Raw genomic sequence first — 26,722 nt, 5'->3', positions numbered from 1 at the left:
TGTGCTGAAGGTTCTGAAGCTTAACCCACCCCAGGGATCCCCAGCAGCAGAAGGTTGAATTCCTCTGAGAGCAGTCCCAGTGGGTGGCCGGGAAGGGGCACTCATTAGGTTTTGTAACATTAATGGAAGCAATTCATTCAACGTAAGTATCTGAGCTCTGCTAGTAATATATGCATAACAAGGAGAGGTTACAACATTAGAGGTAAAGAGACAAATCACCATTTATCTTTGAGACAATGCATTTAAATGCCATATCAGATATTCCTAAGGGAAAACAATTACAGTGCAAAGGTAAAGATTAATTTAAATACCATTAAAATATAATTATGTGTTAATAAAAGCGTATGTTCCATTTGAAATTGTTATTTAAGCTTCAGTTTCTTCCACAAAGGACACCACCCGCTCCCTTTTTTTAATGCCACAAAATGATTCATACTGCAGAAGTTTTCTAGGCTCCTGATCAAAAAGCCTCAACACTTTAGACATTTCACTTTGGTCTTAGTGGAGCTTTAGAAATCACGCACCAAAGAAACAGATTTCTATGAATCATTACTGGTGTAGCTCATACTTAAAAATATCAGGATTTCTGACAGGCGAGAGAGAGAGAATTTTGATCATATGCTGTCTTGAAACAATCCATGAAAGTTATACAAACTGGGCAAGCCTGACTCATGCTGTGTGCCATATTGTAAATACAGTACCTCCCCTTTCTCAGTATAGTCAGTGACATATGGAATAAAACACAGCTCACTGCCACTAGTGTATACAACTTGTAAGGTGTAAAAGAAAGGAATGTTCAGAATTTAGCTTTTTTTTTTGTATTCTGTCAAATGTTTTTTTGCAATAGTTACTTGCCTGTTGTGCATATCACTATTATTTGTAATGAAAAGTAACTTTATAGATGTAGTATTTGGTTATTCTTTGCCATAACATAGGGTGGTTCGCAAATGACAAAAGGAGTTTTCCTTAGGGCCAGTAGGTGGGTTGTCACATTTTAATGTTCACATAGTAAGATGAAGAGTCTTCTATTCATGCTGTGCATTCAAATCCTTCTCTGGTATGAAGACTCCATGCAGGTCCAGATGCAAGTCTACATTAACTGTTGCCCGCGCCGTCTCTGTGAATGTTTTAGCATCCAAGATGAGCAGGAAAGGTGCTTTCCTGGGATCTGATGTCACAATGGAGGATAAAATAAGACCTAAAAAAGTATAAATAAGGAATGTATATTAAAAAAAAAAAAGAGAGAGAGAGACAGACAAACAGATTTGCTTTCCCAAATAGAAAAGGCAACAACATCAACTGATAAGTCTGGATAACCAAGGACAGCAATGAAAACTGCTTTGTGGATCAAAAAGTCTAAGAATGCTACAAAACTAATGAATGCCTCCATCCTGTTGCTGGTCTGCCTGGTGTATACCACAAAGAAAAGATTCCGAAGCAGTAGTCTCAATTAAGTATTTAATTGTGTGCCCACATCACAACTGGTAACATTGTTGGGCATCTCAGCTGTGAGGCTAGGGACTTGAATGGGTCCTAAAGATTGCACTCCTCACCCACCACTGCAGGTGGTTCCTCCAGAATAGCACTGGCAGGAGATGACGTGGGAGCTTGCAATACTACTGTATCTGCTGGCCCTGGTCTGTAGTTAGATGGCTTCAAGCTTCAGGACATTCAGTCTAGCAGTTTTGAAGAATTATTTGATGCCAACCTGATAAAAGATGGCTCCAGTGGGCTGCATGAAAAATCCATTTATTTTTAAAGTCTAGCTTGGGAGCATACACGTGAGCTGAATTTGGCCCATTGTTCCTTTGCAGGAGTGGAAGGAGGCAGTCATATGCCCAACTTTGAAGAAGGGTGACACAATGAAATGTAAGAACTAGCATGTCATCTCCCTCCTCATTACAGCCTATAAAATCTTATTTTGGATACTCTTACATAGACGTATTGCTTCGATAGAGGAAATAGTAAGAGATTATCAGTGTGGATTCTGGAAAAATAGGTTCATTGTGAATCAAGTATTTTTAATTCATACACTACTTGAGAAAAAATAGGAATATGATCAAAATACATACTTTTTATAGACTTTATAAGAAAGCATATGATAGTATATCACAAGATGGCCTCAGGGTTTTTTTTCCACTGACAAAATTATTAGGATGGTACAGCTGGTACTAGAATGATCCTCGGAATGGAAAACCTACCTTATGAGAGGAGACTCAAAGAGCTTGGCTTGTTTAGCCCAACCAAAAGAAGGCTGAGGGGAGATATGATTGCTCTCTATACATATATCAGAGGGATAAATACCAGGGAGGGAGAGGAATTATTTAAGTTAAGCACCAATGTGGATCCTAGAACAAATGGCTATAACTGGCCATCAACAAGTTAAGTCTTGAAATTAGGTGACGATTTCTAACCATCAGAGGAGTGAAGTTCTGGAGCAGCCTCCCCAGAGGAGCAGTGGTGGGCAAAAAACCTAACTGGCTTCAGGACTGAGCTTGATAAGTTTATGGAGAGAATGTAGGCAGTCTTGTCATACCAATGGCATGTAGCCGATCTGCAACTGCTAGCAGCAAATATCTCCAATGGCTGGTAATGGGACACTACATGAGGCGGGTCCTGAGCTAAGCATATCTTGGAAGGACAACCTTATGGTCTTTGACCTCATGGCTCACCAAGGAGAAGGTGAAGGAATAGTACTGAGAAAGATCTAAGAGCACTTAATGTAAATGACCATTAACAGAAAAAATTACCATTAATGAGGAACATATGCCATTGAGAGAAAGAGGTTAGGGCAGATGGTGAAAGAAGTTAAGGACCTCCATCGCCATGGTCTACAGAGCTAGGGGGAAATAGTAGCAGACATCTTTGTTTGCAGGAGCACAATGGCTGAGGCTAATTTTACTTACCCCATGGCACTATTGCTCAGTGAAAGAGATTTCATATTAAAAGTCATTGACAATAAAACAGTTAAAATTTCTTATTCTTCATTGCAAGTCATCTTGACAGTAAAGGGCTCTGCATACTTATATACATTTTTATCCCCAGTTTCTTACAAGAGCAGTCTTCTTACCATCATCCTCTTCTTTTAAATCAGGACTGGGAACAAAGACAGGCTCGGCGGGCCAGCAGTGCTCCTCCTCCCAGATGAGCTTTTCCTTTGTCAGAACATCAACTTTTGCTATCTAAATTAAGACAAAAATCATTCTTCAGACTCCATTCTAGCTCTTAATTTCAAAATCATTCTGTGTACCGTACAACAGAGTGGCCGGGTATTTGACAGGATCAGTACTGCAAGTCAGGAAGCAATGAGACATCATTACTCCAGCATGCCACAGATGAAATATTTGGAAAACTTCAGGCTCCTCAGTCATGTTTAGTGGCTGTATAGCCACAGAATCTTGTTTGTATTTAATAGGAGACAATTTCACTTTAGAGACCTGAGAGCAGAAATTGATACTGTTTTACAATATTACAACTGTACCTGTCAACCAAGGATCTCAAAGCAGTTCACAAACGTTAGTTAATTATTTAAGCCAGATGACATCTCTGTGTCAAGTGAGTCAATAATATTATCCCCCCATTTTACAGAACAAGAGCCTGACACACAAAGTTTAAGTGATCGCACAGGGCGCTTATAGCAAAGCAAGGAATAAAATTCAGAACCTCCTGATTCTTAGTCCTGTGGTTCAATCATTTTCTTTGTGTGTGACCTCAGTCTTTACAGAGTTAAAAACCTTAAGTAGTTAAACAGGACAAATATTAAAACAAAATCAAAGAGACAAGGCGAGTGAGGTAATATCTTTTATTGGACCAATGTCTGTTGGCAAAAGAGACAAGCCTTTGAGTTTACACAGAGCAGAAGAACTCATTGTCAGCTTGAAAGCTTGTCTCTTTCTCCACCCGAGGTTGGTCCAATGAAAGATATTACCTCACCCCCTTGTCTCTCTAATATCCTGTGACCAACACAACTACAACCACACTAGAAAAAGCAAAATCAGTTCATTGTGATGGTTTAAGTAGCTAATAAACCAATGTGGCCAGGATTTCACGCATGTACTGTAAATATAGCAGTAAATATCTCCGCATCTCGGCAATGGGCTAAGTGCCTGAGCAACCCAACGCCCAGTATGACAGAGTTACTATTTCACATTCAGCTCCATTATCTTCTGTATGCATCTGCACTGCTAAAAGTAAATCACTGTTCCCATTCTGAATCCAAAATCTGAAGAGATCCCTGACTTAGAACTTAAAGGTATTTAAATGAATTACAAGATACAATATGCAAAACAATATCAGATGTCTTCATTGCACCTACTGCATATCACAGATGCCCAAAGGATTAGGCAATGTAAAAAAACAGAACAAAACAAAAAACGCTGTAACAACAACTAGGATTTTATTTAAGTCATTTGTAAAGGAGGATTATCTTTGTTAGAAATCACAGACTTGCTGATTTGTTTGAGCTAGCGTCAGATATGCTGACAAACATTTTATTGCATCATTGCCTATTAATATTACAGATCCAACTTTATTTTGTAATCAGCTGGGATAATTAAAAACAGGAACAATTAGTGAACTCTATCTACTTGGCCTTATATTCTCTCAGTAGGTTTTAGGATAGATTTTGCCGAATGAGCAACAATTATCAAGAGCCAGCTTGTCTATAGAACTTTCTCCTACCCTCAGTTAATAGGATTGTCCAGCTTACAATCTACTTGTGGTCTCAGAAGTATCTCTTTAAAAACTGGTATCATGGAGGAGTGTGGGGCTGGGGCTCTTCCAGTGTAGGGCTGGTGCCCCAACACAAGTTAAAGCTTCCTGAAAACATCAGAGGGTCAGAGTGAAGGGTATGTTGTGATGAAATAGGCATCTCTGTATGTGGTAACAACAGTCTGTATTCTCAGCTGGTGTTAAGTGGTCATAGCTCCATAATTAAACTACACTGATTTATAGCAGTTGAGAATCTGGCCCAATTAGTTTATTTTTTTTTCATGTGGGCAATGTAGGACTTATGTCCTTAACTTTTAAACCTTCTGCTTTTAAGTGCCGGAGTTTGTAATTGTAATACGTAAACATATTGTTGTGACTTACTTGTTTAAGAAATGTGGATTTTTAAAATTTTTTGGAACATTCACATTACAGAGCAGAACCATAGGCTAGTAATGTTCCAATTCTGACCTCACAACCAGGCAGCTTTGCTATGGTTGTATGGATGTAGGTCAGGGCATAATTTGGACCATGTAGGTTAACTAGTGAAATAAACTGCCTTCACTATTTGCACACTGTTTAATTTGATTTGGGTTATACGAATACAGTCATGCAATATGCAATCAGTGTTATATTATACCTTTGTGGGAACTGGACTCCACTGAACTTCTGTTGCATAGATATATCTGTATTTTTTGCCATTATAATCATAGTTGATGCGAGGCAGCTCTATTCCTACAGGTAAAGTGAAACATACATACTGGTAACAAGGAAGGAAAATAGCACAACTGTACATCTAAGACATGTTAAAAAAAATGAAGCACATATAGTCAAGATCTTCAGAAAAGATCTTCAGTTAACCTCTGCAATATATATGCCTTGGCAGGGTCTAAGTTAAATTTGCTTAGACTTTACATACAGATATATGGATATATTTTTAAAAAACCGAAAGCTGAACAAGTATATAGGTGATACAAATTCATAAACCACTGACATTTCACTCTCATGGTTTAGCCACAGCCTCATAATCCCCCAATGTATTTATATTCTTACTATTCAGTTACCTTTCATTTTTCCATAAATACATAGTAATATAGTGTGTTTACCTGTGAGGTGCAACTGGAGATCTCTTCCCTAAATTAAAAATAGATAATGTATGCATATAGATAATCTTGCATATTTAGATCCTGTGAGCTCAGATCTGACCTGAAACCTTAATGTCATGATATTTTGAGCATTCGTAATCTACCTGTTCCTTGAACAGATATTCACATTAGATTTACATTAATTATTCATTTAGCTTGGATCTAGCAGTTAGGTCACTGAGGTTAACCCATGTGGCCATGCGGAACCTCACTATTCACCTCCAGAACCTGACTGCTAGATCAGGGCTAGATTATATAGGATTATTTAAGAGCTATTAGTAGGGGTGCTGGAACAATTTTTGTACTGGGGGTGTTGAAAGCCATTGAACCAAACCGTAATCCCTGTATATGATGGAAACCATTTCAAGCCAAGGGGTGCTGTCACACCTCCAGCACCCCCACTTTGAGCACCCCCGATATCATACTAGTGTCTGTTATTATAATGCACCCATGTTTAAGAAAATACAATGGAAGATTTTTAATGAACACGTCTCACCTTCACATAACATTTCAGGCTGACAGTAGATGTTTCCATCTTTTTCTTTCAGAGCAGTTGCCGTAGTTGATGGAAGTTTGACTAAATTAGTACCTACTTCTGCATCCTGCAAGAGAGAGATGCTAAAAACAACAAGACATTTCAAAGGACATATTTCTAATTTAGGACTTTCATCAAGGTTGATTTTACTGTTTGTAAATTGCTATTAGGTTCCATTTGGCATAAGCCAGATGATCCAACTTCAAAAGGCTGCTTTCCCAGAGGCATTTCTCTTGCATTATTAGACTATGAGCATTTCTGTTTAAAAGCCCTTAATTTGCAAGGGATTCTAATAAATCCGCTATAGGTCAAACTTGATAAAGGTGTCAGCCCAGATGCTATTTTTGCTTTATCACAGAAGCAGTGTAAATTCCTCATGTTATTTAGGAGTTAGGGCTTAAGGCTGGGATTTTCAGTCATTTAAGGGAGTGAGGCACCTAAGTCAATAGGGCTTGGACTCTCATATCCCTTCAACTCCTTCGAAAATCCCAGGGTATGTCTACACTACGGGATTATTCCGATTTTACAGAAACCGTTTTTTAAAACAGATTGTATAAAGTCGAGTGCACGCGGCCATACTAAGCACATTAATTCGGCGGTGTGCGTCCATGTATCGAGGCTAGCATTGATTTCCGGAGCGTTGCACTGTGGGTAGCTATCCTGTAGCTATCCCATAGTTCCCGCAGTCTCCCCCACCCATTGGAATTCTGTGTTGAGATCCCGATGCATGATGGTGCAAAAACAGTGTCGCGGGTGATTCTGGGTAAATGTCGTCACTCAATCCTTCCTCCGTGAAAGCAACGGCAGACAATCATTTCGCACCCTTTTTCTCCTGGATTGCCCTGGCAGACGCCATAGCATGGCAACCATGGAGCCTGTTTTGCCTTTTGTCACTGTCACCGTATGTGTACTGGATGCTGCTGACAGAGGCAGTACTGCAGTGCTAAACAGCAGCATTCATTTGCCTTTGCAAGGTAGCAGAGATGGTTACCATCCCTATTGCACCATCTGCCATTGTAAATTGGCGATGAGATGATGGTTGTCAGTCATTTTACACCGTTTGCAATTGGAAATTGGCAATGACGGTTATCAATCTTTTTGTACCGTCTGCTGCTGTCATGAGTGCTCCTGGCTGGCCTCACTGAGGTTGGCCAGGGGCGCATGGACAAAAATGAGAATGACTCCCCGGGTCATTCCTTTCTTTATGTTCTGTCTAAAAATAGAGTCAGTCCTGCCTAGAATATGGGGCAAGTGTACTAGAGAACCAGTGAGCACAGCCGCTCTGTGTCAGAGCCCCAGAGATCCCACAGAAATGAGCTGCATGCCATTCTAGGGGGTGCCCCTGCAACAACCCCACCCATTGCTTCCCTCCTCCCCCAACCCTCCTGGGCTACCGTGGCAGTTTCCCCCCATTTGTGTGATGAAGTAATAAAGAATGCAGGAATAAGAAACACTGACTTTTTAGCGAGATAAAATGAGGAGGAGGCAGCCTCCAGCTGCTATGATAGTCCAGGGAGTACAGAATCTTTTCTTTAGACATGAAAGGGGGAGGGGGGTTGATGGAGCTCAGCCTCCAGCTGCTATGATGAGGATGGTTACCAAGCATTTTGTACCATCTGCCAGGAATGACCAGGAGTCATTCCCATTTTTACCCAGGCACCCCCGGCCGACCTCACCAAGGCCGGCCAGGAGCACTCACGGGATGATGAGGACGGTTTTCCACCATTTTGCACCATCTGCCATCAGGAAAGGAAGGGGAGGGGATGCTGCTGTTCAGCGCCGCAACACCGCGTCTACCAGCAGCACGCAGTAGACATACGGTGACATTGAAAAAAGGTGAGAAACGATTTTTTCCCCTCTTCTTTCACGGGGGGGATGGGGTGGTAAATTGACGAGATATACCCTGAACCACCACAGACAATGTTTTTGACCCTTCAGGCATTGGGAGCTCAGCCAAGAATGCAAATGCTTTTCGGAGACTGCGGGGACTGTGGGATAGCTGGAGTCCTCAGTCCCCGCTCCCTCCCTCCATGAGTGTCCATTTGATTCTTTGGCTTTCCGTTACGCTTGTCACGCAGCAATGTGCTGAGTCCCTGCTGTGGCCTCTGTCTATCATAGCCTGGAGATTTTTTCAAATGCTTTCTCATTTCATCTTCTGTAACGGAGCTCTGATAGAACAGATTTGTCTCCCCATACAGTGATCAGATCCAGTATCTCCCGTACGGTCCATGCTGGAGCTCTTTTTGGATTTGGGACTGCATCGCCACCCGTGCTGATCAGAGCTCCACGCTGGGCAAACAGGAAATGAAATTCAAAAGTTCGCGGGGCTTTTCCTGTCAACCTGGCCAGTGCATCTGAGTTCAGATTGCTTTCCAGAGCGGTCACAATGGTGCACTGTGGGATACCGCCCGGAGGCCAATACCGTCGAATTGCGGCCACACTAACCCTAATCCGACATGGCAATACCGATTTCAGCGCTACTCCCCTCATTGGGGAGGAGTACAGAAATCGGTTTAAAGAGCCCTTTATATCGATATAAAGGGCTTCGTTGTGTGGATGGGTGCAGGGTTAATTCGGTTTAACGCTGCTAAATTCGGTTTAAACGCGTAGTGTAGACCAGGCCCCAGTGTGTAAAAAAAATTAATGTAATGGCTTCTCATTTTAAGTGTATGCGTGCGTGCACGCGTGTGTGTTATCTAGCTCACGTATTATCCTCAGACAATGTTAAATAGACACCATGTACATTGATGCCATTTGGTGTTTTTTAAAAAGCTTAACACTGATATTTACTTTAATGAAAATTCCACTGAGTGTTCACATTAGTAGTTCAATGAGATTTTTCAGTATAGTGTCTTTCTGTACAACATTCCTGAATTCTTAGATTGCAAGGTAGGAAGGCAGGACAATTTGAGAGGATCCATCAAAAGAATGCAAGAACGGCCATACTGGGTCAGACCAACAGTCCATCTAGCCCAGTGTCCTGTCTTCTGACAGTGGCCAGTGCCACATGCTTCAGAGAAAATTAACAGAACAGGGCAATTTCAAGTTATCCATCCCCTGTCGTGCTTCCCAGGTTCTGGCAGTGGGAGGTTAGGAACACCCAAAGCATGGGGTTTATCCTTGACCATCTTGGCTATTAGCAATTTATGGACCTCTTCTCCATGCATCAAATGTATCCTCCTGCATTGCTACAGGACTGTTTTCATGGCATTAACAAGACCCAGTTTCCAGGGCGTAACAAGGCAGACAGTATCAGCCATTCCAAACTGAATCAGGCTGAAACTTGCCTGGCAAGTTGCTGAGCAGTAAATGAGTTTTCCCTACAAAACAATGATGTAAAACAGTTAAGCTGTTTCAAAACTACAGAAAGGTTTGATTCTTCCCCCCGCTTTAGTAAAGCTCTCATTGAAATAAAAATCCCATCATCTTCATAAAATTACTATTGAAAAGCAGCTAAGGGTTTTTTTTCAGGGAGGGGTTGGTGGGTAAGTTGTGAGGGTGGGGTGAGGGAGGATTTTTCACAGGCTTCCACTAATGTGCATCAGATTGTATGTACAAAAATCCATGCTTGCACCTGCCAATCAAGAGCCATATTGATACATTTATTCATGCGGGGTAGCATCTTGCCCCACAAACAGTTCTATTGAATTTGAAGAGACTAGTTAAGTTGAATAGGACCTTTCTCCATGAACAAAGGAATCAGAAGCTGGCCCCAAGTAACTGCCCAGTGCTTGTGCAAATATAAATCGCCCTGCACACACAAACAAAATTACATACCCCCCAAATTTTGTGGATATCATTTAAAAAAAATCAGGATTTTGGACGTGGCCTGGCAAACCAATGCTTCATACACTTTTTCATTTAATGAGTTATTCAAAATTACTGCTCAAATACAATAGATTAAATGTTACCTTGTCAAACCCCAGAGGAACCACAAATCGCTTGCAGGCTGGTATGGAAGTGAGTTTGGTGTTTCCCTCCAAGTCTTCATTCAGGTTTTTTAAATAGAACATTTGATATAGGCTATTGTCTGGATAGGAAATTACATCAACAACAACATGGCCATCCTCCTCATAAGCATTCACATGGTGAAAAAGGACCATGGCATCTGTATAAATCTTGGTGGATATCTCCTTTTTGGTCTTTTTGTCTATGAGGTGAATCCAAGTCTGAAAGATGTCAAACATGCTAATGTTTAATAAGCAGCAAAATCTTATTTTAAAAAAAATGTTATTTCATTGCAAACCAGTGTTTCCAACTCGATGATGGTACATTTGCTTTGTTTATAACAGGGGTAGGCAACCTATGGCACGCGTGCTGAAGGCGGCACTTGAGCTGATTTTCAGTGGCACTCACACTGTCCGGGTCCTGGCCACCAGTCCAGGGGGGGCTCTGCATTTTAATTTAATTTTAAATGAAGCTTCTTAAACATTTTAAAAACCTTATTTACTTTACATACAACAATGGTTTAGTTATATATTATAGACTTCTAGAAAGAGGCCTTCTAAAAACATTAAAATATATTACTGGCATGCAAAACCTTAAATTAGAGTGAATAAATGAAGACTCGGCACACCACTTCTGAAAGGTTGCCAACTCCTGGTTTATAATGATGTATTTGGAGTACTCAGATTGTGCCATTAAAAGGCGAGAATCTGGGTAAGAGGCACAGCAGCTTTCACCCCACCTTTACACCTTCCCAATTCAGGGCTGCTCTGGGAGCTGAAGTGGCCCCCATAAAAATTGAGGACCCCTGGGAGGTGTCTAAATTACAGTCACCTGTCTCACCTGACTGGAATCTCCACAGCACTACATGCAGAGGTCCAACATGCCCTCTCACGCATGGTTCCAACTCTGGCATACCAGGGACATCCTCAGAAGACAGCCTGCAGTTGCCTTCTTCTGTTTCTGCATTAGGAGAATTCTCCCTCAGCCGAATCCAGGGTTTTTAGAGTGCCATTATGCCAATCTGGCCCTCTTGCCTCATGTAAAGGAGCCAGAATGGGGATTAGAATCTCACCTAAAGTGTCTACACCTATTGGCCTAAATTTGTATATTATGTTGTTTAAACTAGAGGTGATTGTACGTGGTTACTTGACACAACAGATGAGCAGAATCTCTCTGCTGGTGTGGGATATTTCTAATAGTACCCAATACTATCCTTTTTCTCAGGTACCTCGACACCAGAGATTTACTTATGGGAATTTTAGATGGGGTGGGATAGGAATCTTAAGGAAAGATCCTGCTATCTACTGAAAATATATATAGGAAGAGAGGGGGAAACACATTCCTCCAATGGGAAGTGACTGAACTTTTGCAAGCAGGGAAATATAGTATAGAGGGGGAATGGTTATTGCTCTGGCTTCTCTCACTGCTTGGGACGTAGTAGGAAAGGTACCTTATCTTCTTTATGGAAAGAAAGGCAGGACGCCCAGTTGACACCTCTGAAGTAGGCAGTTGCCAACTTGAGAATGTCCAGTTTGAATGGCTGCTCTACGAAGATGATATAATTTTCTGTAACTCCAAAACTGTGATAGTAGCTTGGGTGAAGGAGAGACTGGGAAGGGATAGAGCACAACACTTCCAGGTGTTTGAGATAGGATTTCTTCTTCTTTTCTTTCTCTAAACATAAATTAGAAAGATAAACTGTAATTATGTAAACAACACTTGCCACTCAGTGAGATTCCTTTGCATTCTCCTCTTAGGGGCCGAGTTCCTTCCCTTCTCCAGGATTAGCAGGGGAATTGGCCCCCTAGCCAACAACCTCACAGATAAGACCAGGGCCATCCATGCAGAGGACCTGAGCCATTCAAGTTACTCCCAGCCCCTGGGGAGTTACTCACAGGCCACTGCCCCTGAAGTTCCAGTATGGAGGGGGACAGAAGTTAAGTACCATAAGTACTGACAGCTGTACAGAAGGGACTGTATGGCCCCATGCTAGTGTAACTTCCTGGTGAGCTTGTGCTTCTGGTCACCCTCTGTGCCACAGATTATGTGAGTCTATTACAACCCTACCTATCATGCCTGTCTCTTAAATTGTAGCCGTTCATTCTTTTCCCTCTGGAGGGCCCAAGTTCAATCCTGGTGTGTTGGCCATAGGGTAACAGCTACATTAGCAGCCAGGCCCTGCCCCATTGCTACGTTTAACAGAAATGTACAGAAAGTAGATCACTGTGAAGAAGAAAAGGTGAGTGACCGTATGAGCTGTGATGCAAATGCAAAGAAACCAATGAACAGCCTTTGCTTTGGTGAGGGTTAGCAATGGCAAAGCTGGTGAGGAATGGGACCTACATACAGTTTCATGTATTATGCATGGCTCTAACCAAACATTGTCTGTCCCCACTTTTATAAGCATTTTCACCCACTATCCTTTTCCCTGAAAATATATTTATAAAGACAGACACATTTTACAAATTCAAACACCAAATACTACATGCTGGATTCATTTTTTTTCTGTGCATCATCCCTTAACATATCTCACAACACAGAGAATGGCAAGCTAGGAGTAGGGACCAATCCTTCTGAAACAACAACATTCTTCTGTACTGAAATATGAACAGCAAAAAGTGATAAAGATGAACCTTTTCAAATACCAACTACGCAACTAGGCTGAGCAGCTAGTTCAGGAGTCCCATCTGTCTTTTTTCTAATGTAATTTACACGCAGTTACTCACCACCTGTCACCTTAACAGTGAAATGTCAATGTCTTTGTACAAAGAAGTGATGTTAAAAAACAAACAGTGATTCAGTTGGTTTCTAGACCATTTGTGGCACAGGCCCTCCCCCCCTCAAAAGAAAACAATAACAAACTAACAAGGAACTCAGAGACACTAGCAGAAGCCATCTCTTACCTGGCACTGAGGAAGGAATCTTAAAAATAACATATTTTGTCTTCCCCTTGTCAACTATAGAGGTGCCCATATTGAGAACATTTCCAGCGCTGTCATAATGGGGATGAGAAGTTGCCAGGTTCACCGCTACATATTTATTGTAGTCAACCTAACAAAGTGACAGCATAAGGATTTATAAAGAGTATGTGAAATTACTTAGCCTACATCACAAAAACTATCACCACCTTTGGCACTAGTGGCCTTCACATTGGCAACCCCAGCACAAAGGCCAAAGACTCAGGTTCTGTTTCAGGAAAGCTTCCCAATTCAGGAAACAACTTGCTTAACTTTCAAGTCTTTAAGTTAAAAACATAGAACTCAGGAGGACTTAAGCATGTGCTTAAATGATTTCCTTATTTTGGGCTTGAATGGGTCATGGATGCTGAGCTTTTGATCCTAAAGGTCACCTCCAGGATGAGGCACACGGGAAGAAGGTTTTTGTAAGCAAAGGTAATTGCCATTGCCAATCCCTCACATAGCAAGGCTGTTAAACCAGCAGCTTTCATGAGCAAAAAGATTTCTAAGTTATTTAAAGTTGATAAACAGTATTATAGCAGGGGATAAGGACTGGGAAGTTATTCATAATAGAAAAGATTAACTACAAACCATGTCTTAATACATTTAGACTTTTTTAGAAAATTAAAGAAATGTCTTGCATAAGGAAATTCAGATGGTATAATGACTGAGGAAGTTGTGATATAACTGGCCTAGAGAATTAATTACACATTATATAAATTGTTGCGTAATAGGGCGAGCTCGTAGGACCATTAATCAAAACAAATAATCCAAAATAATCAGATGCCATAAGCACAAGACCTGACATTATGCCTACAGCCAAGTAGGATTATGCACAAGTTAAAACTGCAAAAGCCAATACTTACCCTAAGACACCAGGGATTTTGTAGTTTGAAAGAAATGAAGAATAAAATATTGTAAGTTAACATAACTGACATTATAAGTTGGCATCTACAGCAACTACCCCAGTCTCCATGGCTCCCAATTGGCCTATTCTGACACAGGAAGCACAGGATAAAAAAAAAATTGATCTTTCCACATTTACTTATGTCAGATTTGGCCGCCTTTAACCTGACACCCTGGGCTGTAAAGGTCAGCATGATACTATATTCATTAGCAGATAAAACAATCATGTTGGATACCACGTTTTACCTTTTCTAATGTCTCCAGAGTGTGAGGATTAATTTTCCTAATGAAGTTAGTCTCGCTTGTAGCATAATAATCCTCACCAGTTTTCATGATATTGATCAGGCAGTTGTCTGTGAACTCAGGAATGGTGTGGGACAAGTAGCAGAATGCTCTGTGGGGATGAAAATTTCATATAAATACATTAATATTTGAGATCAGCTATAGTCGCTTGAGCTCTCAAGTAGAACAGAAATGATCATGGCTCTGTTCGTTACTTGTTTTGTGTTATCCTTCCCTTGAGCCACTCATAGAACTGGAAGTTGTGCCTGCTACTGGAGAGCAGGATGTGACCTGTATGCCGCACAATCATTGGAAGTGGGTTTATTATTTAAATTTGTACTATCTCTGCTGGCTGCTCCTACAGCAACACAGTACAATGTTTTGGGCCAAATTTTCAGCAACTCTTAACCCAATCTGGAAGTGTGAACACACACAACTGCTGCTTTTGCATGCACAAACGGTTCATCTAATATCTGGCCAATCCTGCTCCTATTGGAGTCAATGGCAAAACAACTATTGACTTGAATGGGAGTAGACACTATCGTGTGTGTATGTGTGCGTATGCTTCTGCATACAGCTAGAGATCACATTTTGAAAGTCTGGCCGGTAGGTCATAGAGATTGGTAACTTTTTCAATAGGCTTTGGTAAGAAAGTGGTGGATTAATACTCCTTCTGACAATACATTTTTATTCCCAAGAATATTCCCTATTATATTACAACCAGGGCCGGCTCCAGACCCCAGCGCGCCAAGCGCGCGCTTGGGGTGGCATTTTGTCGGCAGGGCGGCAGCCGGCTCCAGCGGCCCTTCCACAGTCATGCAAGCGGATGCTCCACCGGAGCCGCGGGACCAGCGGAACCTCCGCAGGCACGTCTGCAAGAGGTCCCCCGGAGCTGCGGGACCGGCAACCGCCAGAGCGCACCCCGCAGCATGCCGCCCTGCTTGGGGTGGCGGGATTCCTAGAGCCGCCCCTGATTACAACATATTCAAATAAAGACTTTGGGCATAAACTGCTTGATAGTTTTCTGTAATACTTACTTAAAGAAATCAAAAGATTTATTGGAGCACTGCAAGTAATAACTCCAGCACACACAGACAGGACTTAACTTTGTAGTTGTTACTTGCAATGTGCCAATGAATCCTTTGATTTCTACAAGCAAGTATTACATTTTTAAAAATGTATACAGAGACTGGGAATCAGATCCCTGGCATTGCCAATGGCATGTCAATTTTAAACTTACATACAAACGGAGGGGCTTATTTTGTATGCGCAGAGGGAATAGAAAAGCAGTTGTGTTGGAGAAATAGAAAGCAGAACCTCGTTGGAAAAACATTGCTTACTTGGCAAATAGGTTTTTGCATGGATCTGGATAAGCCATAGTTCCAAACTCTGACACCACAATTCTGTTTGCTTCTATATTGCAATTATATGTGTCACTGCGGAGGTATTTACTTCTGTAGTAAACTTCGCCTGACAAAGGGCAAACAAAATCTTTATATTACATGCATACTGAGAAGATATTTATTTTCCTTAGAAAATTAATATAGAACACCTGTCAGATAAAGAAATTACAGTAGAATCTCATCTGGTTGGCCTCCAGTTAAGCAGACTACGGACTGTTTTCAACCTCTCATTTTTCAGAAGGTGTTTTGTGTCTCTGAAAAATTTCAGAGGAAAATGGGGCTGTGCTGTACTTTATTCCCATTGTTTATACTTATAGGCTGCCAACACTGATAGCCCAAATTTTGACTTACCCACTTCCCTTGGTTCACAAAACGTTCAGGCAATATTTTGTGTATGGGGTGTTGAGAAAAAGCTTTTAAACTAAAAATGCCAGCACTTGAAAGCAACCCTATATTAACTTATCTCCATGTGCACATGAAGGAGCAGGAAGAATAAATTGTAAATTTCAAGTTCCTAAGGAATTGTTACAACAAACATTGAGGGAGTTCTAAAATTATGAAAGACAACATGACTTTTTCCTTTTTAAAAGTCCCACTTTACTAAATTTGACCTTTTAAGCTTTTAAACGCAGTTCCTTTAAACTCACAATGATGCTGTCACTCAGCCCCCAAGAAGAATCTGTAATTTCTCTGATGATGATTACAGAGCAGGAAGAGTCCTATTAGGTCATCTAACCCACCCCTAGTCCAGAATAACCCTTTGTTACATTCATTAAAACCTCCTCTCTAGAACTGGAATACTTGCAGGCAGCTATTTATGAGCATTTTTTATGATACTCATTATTAACATATTAGAACACCTGTCAAACAATGAATTGCACCTCACAGCATGCCTGTGAAGTAGGGAAGGATTATTATTCTCATTTTATAGGAACTATAGGAACTATCACAGAGAAGTGAAGTGACTTGCCAGTCATCACATAAAAAGTCTGAGGGAGAGTCACACACAGAACCCAGATCCCTGAACTCTTTTTTCTGTGCTTTAATCACCAGCCCATGGTTCCTCCATCAGGAGAACAGTTTGTATCTCCAGACATAATGGGGAGGTGTGGCAGAAATCAATTTTCTTGGCAAATTTCAGTCTCCGGTGATTGTAAAAAATCAGCACTCTTCTAGACCTGAAGCAATGCCTGTATAGATTAAGCCACTTCAGGCATATGGGCTTGTGTGTCTGAACAAACACAGCTCCCTTTGCTTTAGGTGATGCAATAAACTGGCAATTTCAATGTCTGGCCATTTCTGTTTATGGCTGCGTTCTTAAGACGCACTGAACTGGGCAGGCAGACAGGAAATGTGTTTCTGGAATCTCTCATCCCAACACAGCAATGGAAAATAAAAAACAAACGGGGGCAGGGAACCCAGTTCTCCTACAAAGCTTGTATGTTGTGCAGCCAATAAGCACAGTGAAAAACAGCCCCCATTATGTTCTAAAGTGGATGAAATAATATTCTATTTCCATATTGTATGGTAGGGTTGAGATTAAAAAGAGATCGGTATGGACAGAGGAAAAATTGCTTCTGATCATTTCCAGCACCTTGCCTGAGGGTGGCAAGTAGGATTTGCACAGTCATTTAAGTATTGTTTATATAAGTGCAGTAAATATACCTGAGACCTGATTTGCAAGCTAAGTTGCAAAATGGCCTAGTTTCACTCATGGCTGCTGTCATAACTAGGTTCAAATCCTAAGAAGGGTGTTTAGCCCATAATGTAAATAGGCTGTTTGCCCATGTCAAATAAACTTCTGTACATGATGGGACTATTAAATGTCTGGAGATATATCTATCTCATAGAGCTGGAAGTGACCCTAACAGGTAATTGAGTCCAGCCCCCTGCCTTGCCCCAGATCCCTAAGTGGCCCCTGCAAGGATTGAACTCATAACCCTGGGTTTAGCAGGCCAATGCTCAAACCACTGAGCTATCCCTCCCTTCCTGAAACTATTAGCTGATTCAGTTTGGAATTGTGCAGGAAGGGCCTGCTCTACCATTTTTGCTGCCCCAAGCAAAAAAAAAAAGCGGCTTGGACTGTGCCGCCCCAGGCACATGGTTCCTCCGCTGGTGCCTGGAGCCGGCCCTGCGTGCAGGTTACTGGGGCTCTGGATGGAAGCATAGTAGCAAAGTCTCTATACCCCCTGGATGCACCATGGCTATCTTCAGCTGTGGTGCAGGCAGAAGCTGCTATGTGCTTCCAAACAGCTGCAGAATGGAAATTGTAAATGCAACTTCTATTGTGAGCTGCGTTTCTTAATCCTTTACTTTAATACCTACTCAAAACCATGGTATCTAGACCAGTTAACCAGAAATCCTGCCCTAGAGTGAAATCTTGATCCCACTGAAATCGGTGGGAGATTTGTCATTGGCTTCAGTGGAGCCAGGATTTCACCCCTGGTGTAAATATTCTGGGTTGCACAGCTCTATGCATAGTACCTACAGCACAAGCCTGCGAGAGCCTCAGACGCCTCAGCTCCCATTGAAGTCAACCTCAGGAAGGGTCGAAAGACCTGGCCCTTTAATGGGTGCTAACATCCTTGAGGAAAACATAATTGACTTACTTTTTTTGAAATATTTAAATTAGTTACTATGAGCCAGCTTTTTCTCTGCATTACAGCAGGTTTGTCTCATGCCACCAGCATAAATCTGACCTAAAGCCAATGTAGGTGACCCAGGGAGGGTCACCCCAGTGTAAGGGGGATCATCTTGTGCCACTGAGTAGCTCCTAGGCAGCCCTGTTCCCTGCAGCCAGAGAAGGGCTGTAGCTGGAAGAAAAGGGCATGGCTGGGCATTCCTGCTGCCCAGCAATCCTAAGGTTCTTGAATGGCTCTTTGGAGCCAATGGCAGCTGATGCAACTTAGAGCAGCCTTTAGCAAGACTGATCCAGCACAGAAACCTCAGGATCAGGGGAACATGCAAGGCTGATTTTAAGCCACCTTTGCACATTCGTCTTCTGAGATGAGCACAGCATTTCCACCTCAGAGACGGAATGTTGCACTGAGACGGGCAAGACCACCACCCGTTCTCTCTTACCACCATTGGCAGCTGTGTCTGTAAGACTGCACTGACTGTCCTGCCCTTTATTTGATGTTCACTAGCTCCACTGGTCCTTGTTAGTCTGATATTTTGCAGGACCACATGTCTAACAGGACCTTTAGCTAAGCATCTGAAACAATTCAATGTATGAGTATTGTAAGCAAACTCCACCCACAGTTATAAAACCTTTTGCTTCTGTTTAAAGACCAAGATTTGTTTTGGATGCTCGTGCTTTAATGCAGCAACTTACCATTTTTAAATGTAAAACTGTGCACCAGAGCCAAGCCATCAAACCAGTGGTTATATTGGGTTTCCCCCACTGTATGCATGCCTGGGCCATTGCGAAGAAGAATCCCCTGCAGCCAGCTTGGTAGCTCACCTGTAAAGAAAAAGGACACAGTTCATTTCCACACCAAGTCAAAGGTGACCTTGTGCACTAAAGGACAAATTTCCAAAGGTAAGCAGGTACATTTTGTATTTGCTCATGCCATTTAAGTATGCCATTTAAGTATGCCTGTGTGGCCCTAATTATATGCAAAACTGAAAACATGAAATTACATGAACATAATTTACTAATTATAAGAGATTGATGAAGGAGGAGCATTTTCTTCCTGAACTTTCATTTTAAAATTACCCATCTAATCCCAATTTGCTATTACCAGCAAAAGCCAGGGCTTACCAGAAATAAATTATAGGAGTCATTTATAGATCAAATGCCTCTCAGTGGCCAAGATGCCAATGTAAACTGAAGGCTGGTTGAATTCCAGTAACAATCCCACTAATAAAATTACACAGTGTAATGAAGTGTCATGATGGCAGTGCTTCAGAACACTAATCATGTCAATTCTGAGAGTAGAAATAAAGATTATAAATATTGTATTGATAATACATAAGTGCTGTCCAGGGTTGAATACAAGATATAGGGATTTGGTGATTTATGACACATGAGGAACAAGAAATCAGCTAAGTTACTACGTGTTAGTCACAAAAAAAAAAATCTTTGCAACCTTAATAATGCTTTTTTTTTTAAACAAAGTCAAGCACTCACAAGTTAGGAAATGCCAGAATTAAGCTTGCCTGTTTTTCCTTTGTCGTATGCATCTTTAATTACTTTATCACATTCTATTTTTTTTCCACAAGATCCCTGCCTCGGTCAGTGCACAAAATAGATGACACTCATTTAATGAGAAGCTCTTCAATATTTTGTGTCTTCCTCATTGTTCAATGGGAGACCCCACTACACACTGTTCAAATCCTGCTCTGAAGACAGAATTATTAATAGAGCTGATCAGAACACTTTCAATGAAATGTTTGTCAAAATATCTGGTTCCATCAAACCTGAAACATTTTGCAGGGATGTACTGATTTTGACTAAATTTTCAATAGGAAGATTTCTGAAGTCCAGGATGGTCTCTCTGGTCACTTCCACCGAGAAGCATTCCTGATCTTTTCTGTCAAAAAAATGGCTGTTTGAACACAGTTCTGGTTTGTGAAAGTGGTTGAAAGGTTCTGGTTTTGTTCCAATGCAGAATGAAAACAAATTGTGAAACCTTGAAAGCTGTCTTGAAACTAAATGGTCATCCTCTTGTCAGCTCTAATTATTCATTGCCTCATAGGCTCTTTTGTGAAATGTATTGCTCTAGTATCTGACTGCTTTATAAATATCAATTAACGTATTTTCACAACACTCCTTTGAGATGAGGAGCTATTATTATCCCTATTTTACAGATGGGAAACTGAGGCACCGAAATTAAGGTCAAAACTATCCACCAATTTTGGGTGCCCAATTTAAGATACCTATGACCTGATTTTTCAGAGTACTTAGTATTATATAGCACTGTATGTTAGAAGCACAGCTCCCATTGACTTCAATTGAAGCTGAGAGTGCTCACCATTTCTGCAAATCAGATGCTCAAGACAGACACCCAGAAAATGAGGAACACACAGTTAGTGGACACTTGTGAAAAGTTTGGTTTAACTGACTTGTCCAGCATCACACAGGATCTCATTCAGCTGCCTTAACCAGGAGCCCATCCTTTCTCTTCCTGCAATCCCCTGCCTCCTTTGCTACACACCTTCCAACTTCTGCAACAAGTGAAGCAGGGGTCCTACAGACAACTGTCTCCTTCACTGTACAGCCCTGCTCTGCCCCAGAACAGGTCCATCCTGTGTACTGAATGAGGCTGGGGTCCTGTGGGAAAAATAATAAAAGGCCATGTAATTTGTGAGGGATATTGGTCCATTTGAGTGAAGCCTGGTGTGTAAAAACTTTAATTTTCTTTAGTAGGTATAAACTTTAATTCTTTGTCATTTAAGTAGGATTTGTTATTAACAGGCTCTAAGGCCGCTCTGTTTCTCAGCCTTGATGCAAAGAGGAAGGTGACCCTTCACCTAATTAAGCCATGAACAACTGGTTCCCTAATTTTTTGCTGGTGCAAAGAGCAGTTGAAAAGGGACCTCTAAGAGTATTTTAAGAAAGGCTGAGTGGGAATATGAGTGGGTGAAAAGCAATGGCAGTCACCACTAGGGCATAAGTCACATATAAGAATCTGTCAAGGCCCTAGTAAATTCAGGGCCATGTGCACTCCTAACTGTTACCCCCTCCAGGGGAGCAGAAGGGACTGAGATACTTCCATGAAGCAATCTCCTGCTTATCACATTTTTTGGAGTAGCCTACCCTTGTGGTCTAGTCTAACGCTGGTTATTAAAAGAGAACGTCCAGTGAAAGGAGAGACTTTCCAAACTGACCAAGAGCCAAGCTTGCCCATCCGTGACTGGGAGAGGACCAGGTTTCTGGGTTATTAGATTTGTGGTCCCCTGATTTGCTCCAGGGAGGTGCCATAAGGTCGAACAAGCTAAAAATCACCACCACAAGGATCCAGGTAGATGTGGAGAATGGCATGTTCCTCCTAGTCCACCACAATGTCACCAAGGGCTGATGCCTTTGCTTTCTGTAAGCTAGCTCTAAGGAAGAGGAGACCAAGACCACTACTGGCTATGCCAGCCTGACCAGCACAGAGGAAGCCCACCGGTCAGCATGAGGTGCCAACCAGAGATATCCTCTGTTCCCCTGACCTGCAGTTCTGCGCTGATGCTCTGAAGGCCACACAAGCTGAAGAACAAATCTTTTTCTTGTATTAAGTAACTTTCTCTTTTTCCCCCTTACCCTATTTTGTTATTGCATGGAGACACCTGCCAATATTACTGGTTTTTCTCTAACCCTTTTAAAGCGTGTATGGCGTGTGTGTACACACACTGTGCACATGTAAGCAAAAGCGTAAGTAACACTACATGCCGTTAATCATTTCCCACGTGCTAAGTGAGTCCTCCCTTAAACCATTTTGTTAGCTGGTTTGTATCTGTATGCACCACTCTGCACTAAGAGGGAAATGGAGAGTTGCAGATCTTTGATGTATCAAAAAGTAGGGAAATTAGCCTGGGACTGAGCAAAAAGAGGATCCACATGGCCTGAGCTAGCGTTTAAATTAATGAAAGGGAAGGTGAGGGACCAGCCAGCTCCCTTCCTCCTAAACTAGCCCATAAGTGCTTACAGACTCTAAAGGGGAGGGACATATGTTCTCCCCCGTTTAGCTGGGGCCAGCCCAATTGCCGCCAGTGGCACTTCAAGGACTGAGAAGGAAACAGCACTTCCTTAAGCCTCCAGCATTTAGAAAGAATTGACTTGTATTTGAAAGAATTGACTTGTTGTCTTAATTTCATGATTTGATTACCGGCTGTGTTCATCTGCTGATATAATCAGTTGGTGATTCCATTCCACATCATTGTCAAAGTGCTTCATTCCAACTGTGACCTTGATGTGATCATTTGTATTGTAAGGTTTTACTTAGTTTAGTAAAAGTTTAAGTAACTGCCCTTTAAGTTAAAGTTTGCTTGTTTATTAATTTGAAGAAGGGGTGGGTGTTTTCCTCTCCCTCAAAGTTGCAACAAGGGCCAAGTAACCTGAAGGGCAAAAGTAATTTAGTAATTTGAGGGCCACTTGGCTCTGTTTCCAAATAAATATCTATCTTCCTCACAAAGACTGCATCATAATGCATATTCACAAGGGGTCCAAATTAAGGTTGTAAACAAACCAAAAGTAAAGCTATTCCATCATGTGACATATTTTGACACCCTCACGGTCATCATGTGGGATGGAACCTTTAGAGCTAGACCTCGGTCACTTCAAGAGTCATTGATAGTACAAGTATCCTCTGTGGACCAGCACTAGAGGGGGATGAGACAAACACTTTCATGATGCGTTTCACAGATATTTGCTAACAGCAGAGGAATGGTGAGACTCAGGAGTTATGAGTTCCATTCCAGGCTCTGGAGGAGAGTGTTATCTATTAGGCACAGACCTCTGCCTGTTCTCCCCAAATGTGACTCCTTCTGCCACACCCCTTCCAGCCTGTCTGTCTCCAGTCCTGTCTCTTCCACACATCTGGATCATCCCTGTCCCATTCTCCTTGCCTACTCACTTCCAGTCAGCACTCCTCAGGCGTCTCGTTTCAGTTCCAGTCTCTTTGCCCAGCAAGTCTTAGTGTCACCCCTCTGGAATCCCTGTCCCAGCCTTCCCCCACCCCAACTCCTAGTCCCAGTCTCTTTAACCAGACATTCCCAGTCCCGGCTCCTCAAGTAATCTCTCTCTTCCCTACTTTGGCCTCCAGTCACGCCCCTTCCCACATTCTCCATCCCCACTTACTCCCATTCATCCTCCTGGGATCTTTGTCCAATGTCAGTGTGACCCTGCCCCCCAGCTCCTTGTCCCAATCTCTTTGCCTAGCCAGTCCCAGTTCTCCTTTGCCCCAGCTCCTCGTCCGATCTGTTTTCCCTCCCCTCTGATCTCTTTCCTCCTGCCCCACTCATTCTCAGTTCCCATCTCTGTGCCAGCCAGTCCCAGTCTCCCCCCTGACTCTTCATGTGATTTCACTCTCCCCCCATTATTGACTCTCAGTCCCCTTCCCCTGATTCCCAGTCCCTCTCTCCTTCCCCCACCCATTCAAGTCTCCCATGGTCTCCATCCCCATCTCCGCCTCAGTTCCAATCTCCTTTCTCAGCTAGTCCCAATCTTTCCCTGCCCCACCTCGACTCCCAGTTCCCCTCTACCCATCCCACCACCAGCCAGCCTCCATGCCCTTTCTCCCCACCTATTCTCCTCTGCCAGGTCTGCGTTTGAATCCTGCAATTTTCTCTTCCATGCTGCCTCAGCCCAGCAGGGGGCATTGACTCTCCTGGGCTCTCAATCAACCTACTTTCAGTTCTGGTGCTTGGATCTGGACCTAGCACATCTCACAGCAGTGCAGAGCTGCAACTACAGGGACAGTCCTGCTCAGCCCAAACTGGAACCTGCTCAGAATGGACGGAATCTTCAGGGAATCTGAATGCTAAAATTCAAGTCTCTACTGAGCATGTGTGAACTCAGATTTTTCAAAGGCTTATAACTTGACCAAATTTGGGTGGATTTTCACAGGGATAGCAAAAGGCACATCCCTGACACAAAGGCCAACCCCCTGTTAAATTTCAAATCCTTGCTCCAAAGCACGGGGACAGGGAGCAGGACAGGCCTAATACCATTAAAAAAAAAACCCCACCATTTTTAAAAATACGCAGAATGTCATCTTGTCCTGCCAGCCTGGTTCTCAAAACTGGCTGAACAATTCTGGCTGACATTTTTCAAAAACATTCCACCATGGAAAATTTCAGTTTGGCAAAGTTCTAAGCAACTGAAAACAGGATAGTATAATTAATAGGCAGCAGGTTTAAAACAAATAAAAGGAAGTTCTTCATGCAGCGCACAGTCAACTTGTGGAACTCCTTACCTGAGGAGGTTATGAAGGCTAGGATTATAACAGCGTTTAAAAGAGAACTGGATAAATTCATGGTGGTTAAGTCCATAAACGGCTATTAGCCAGGATGGGTAAGGAATGGTGTTTCTAGCCTCTGTCTGTCAGAGGGTGGAGATGGATGGCAGGAGAGTGATCACTTGATCATTACCTGTTAGGTTCACTCCCTCTGAGGCACCTGGCATTGGCCACTGTTGGTAGACAGATACTGGGCTAGATGGACCTTTGGTCTAACCCGGTACGGCCGTTCTTATGGTCTTATGGAAAGTCAGGCAACCTTAATAAAAGGCGATTTTATCAGGCTCGCCTTTAATACATTCCAAGAACATTTATTTAACTAATACTATGTACACATTACTACTATTTATATTGTAATTGATCCCGTCCTGGACCAGGATCCCATTGTGCTAGGCAGAGTACAAACATACACACCTTCATATGGTATTAGGTTTGAAATTCTGTGCGGGGAGGGGAATGGATGAAGATAGATGCATATTTGACTGTTCTAACAAGAGCTACAGAAGAGTCTAGGCTCTGACAGACAGCATAAAAACTCAATGATCATATTGTGGCTGTTACATGTGCCAACACAAAAGCAGATAAGAACCCGTCGCTGAAGTATGGGTGGGGGGTAATATGTTTTTATTATTCTAGTCTTCTTATGTACTTCCCTTTAGTCTGTAAGAGGGAGCCATATGAAGAAAGTGGCTGTCTTCAGTATTGCCACTAGAGGGCTGAGAGTAGATAAATAATGTACGTTTAATATATTCCGGGGTTTTTTCAGATTGCAAAAGCTTTATTTCTTGTTAGACATATAACAGAACTTGATGGGAAAAAACACAAGAATTCACTTTCTCTCACCTTCCACCTCACTCCCCCCCCAAAAAGGATACATATCTGGGGGGGGACACTTTAAATACCTTCCCTGCTCCCCCCTACAAAGAGTACATAAGATGCGTTAGTGCAGAGTTTCCCAAGGCATGGGGCAAGGGACTAGGCAGACACAGAAGATGTATCAGTTAAATTAAGTAGGTCTCTAACACCACATGGTGGGATTGCTTTCATTCTTCATTAAGTGGGGCTCAGCTGGAAGACACTGTTATGGTATGTACACAATACTGTATACAACAGAAGTGTTACTTTGCATACAGTGAAGACGACTATTTCTAACACTGATCTTGTATGTATTATTTTCATTCTCTTGGCGAAAACAGCTAGTATCCTAATTAAAATATATCACCACCACCACCACCTCCATAACCGCATTGGTTGTTGAGGCACCATCACTGATGAGCAATCAAACAATTGTCTCCACCCCTGATGATTGTGTGTCAGTGCTTGAGTCTCTGAAAAGTCCATTCCTGTCCACACTTACGTTGTCAGTCCATCTCTTCTTCTGTCTACCTCTTCTTCTCTTCCTCTGTACTGTCCCTTGGAAGATGATCTTGGATAGGCCAGATGATCTTGTTACATGGCTGTACCATTTCAGCTTGCGCTTCTTCATGGACGTCAGGAGGTCTTCAGATGACCCAGCGCATTGGATGACAATGTTGCGGACCTCTTCATTAGTGACATGGTTGAAGTAGAAGATACTTCCGTAAAATCCTGGGTCTCTCATCTCTACTACCTGTATTTTCCATTCAAGTTCTATCATAAGGGTCCATGTCTTGCACGCATACAGAAAAATGGAGATGACCAATGCTTGCAGCAGTTTCAATTTGAATTCCAGGGAGATGTTCTTATTCCTCCAAACTGGCTTTAGCTTTGCCACTACTGCTGCTGTCTGTGCAATTCTTGCCAGAATTTCTGCTTTGGATCCTTCATCAGTGATGATTTACTCCAAATATTTGAAATGTTTCACTTTCTCCAGTTCTTGTCCACTGACAGTGATGTGAGCTAATCCCGTCACATT

At 42.2% G+C, this 26,722-nt stretch overlaps 1 protein-coding gene across 6 annotated transcripts in view; it reads right to left on the bottom strand.

Annotated features, from left to right (window-relative positions):
• BCO1 (beta-carotene oxygenase 1) overlaps nucleotides 1-26,722 on the bottom strand; it is a 107,442-nt gene continuing 80,720 nt past the window's right edge. For 5 of the 6 annotated variants that reach the window (XM_044986974.1, XM_044986976.1, XM_044986972.1 and 2 more), the window contains 10 exons: nucleotides 19,218-19,346; nucleotides 15,821-15,950; nucleotides 14,445-14,592; nucleotides 13,239-13,386; nucleotides 11,786-12,009; nucleotides 10,299-10,556; nucleotides 6,349-6,454; nucleotides 5,348-5,442; nucleotides 3,071-3,182; nucleotides 2-1,198 (listed from right to left, as the gene is read on the bottom strand). In XM_044986974.1, coding sequence (XP_044842909.1) covers nucleotides 1,026-1,198; nucleotides 3,071-3,182; nucleotides 5,348-5,442; nucleotides 6,349-6,454; nucleotides 10,299-10,556; nucleotides 11,786-12,009; nucleotides 13,239-13,386; nucleotides 14,445-14,592; nucleotides 15,821-15,950; nucleotides 19,218-19,296 — 1,473 coding nt within the window. In that variant the 5' untranslated portion in view covers nucleotides 19,297-19,346 and the 3' untranslated portion in view covers nucleotides 2-1,025. Of the gene's footprint in view, nucleotides 1,199-3,070; nucleotides 3,183-5,347; nucleotides 5,443-6,348; nucleotides 6,455-10,298; nucleotides 10,557-11,785; nucleotides 12,010-13,238; nucleotides 13,387-14,444; nucleotides 14,593-15,820; nucleotides 15,951-19,217; nucleotides 19,347-26,722 lie in introns of all 6 variants that reach the window. The other variant, XM_044986971.1, reaches the window with a different exon arrangement.

This window comes from Mauremys mutica, chromosome 14 (genome assembly GCF_020497125.1).
Source record: "Mauremys mutica isolate MM-2020 ecotype Southern chromosome 14, ASM2049712v1, whole genome shotgun sequence".
In the NCBI taxonomy this organism is placed as follows: domain Eukaryota; kingdom Metazoa; phylum Chordata; order Testudines; family Geoemydidae; genus Mauremys; species Mauremys mutica.
The sequence above is the reverse complement of the archived record's forward strand: the minus strand, read 5'-3'. Positions and strand labels throughout refer to the sequence as shown.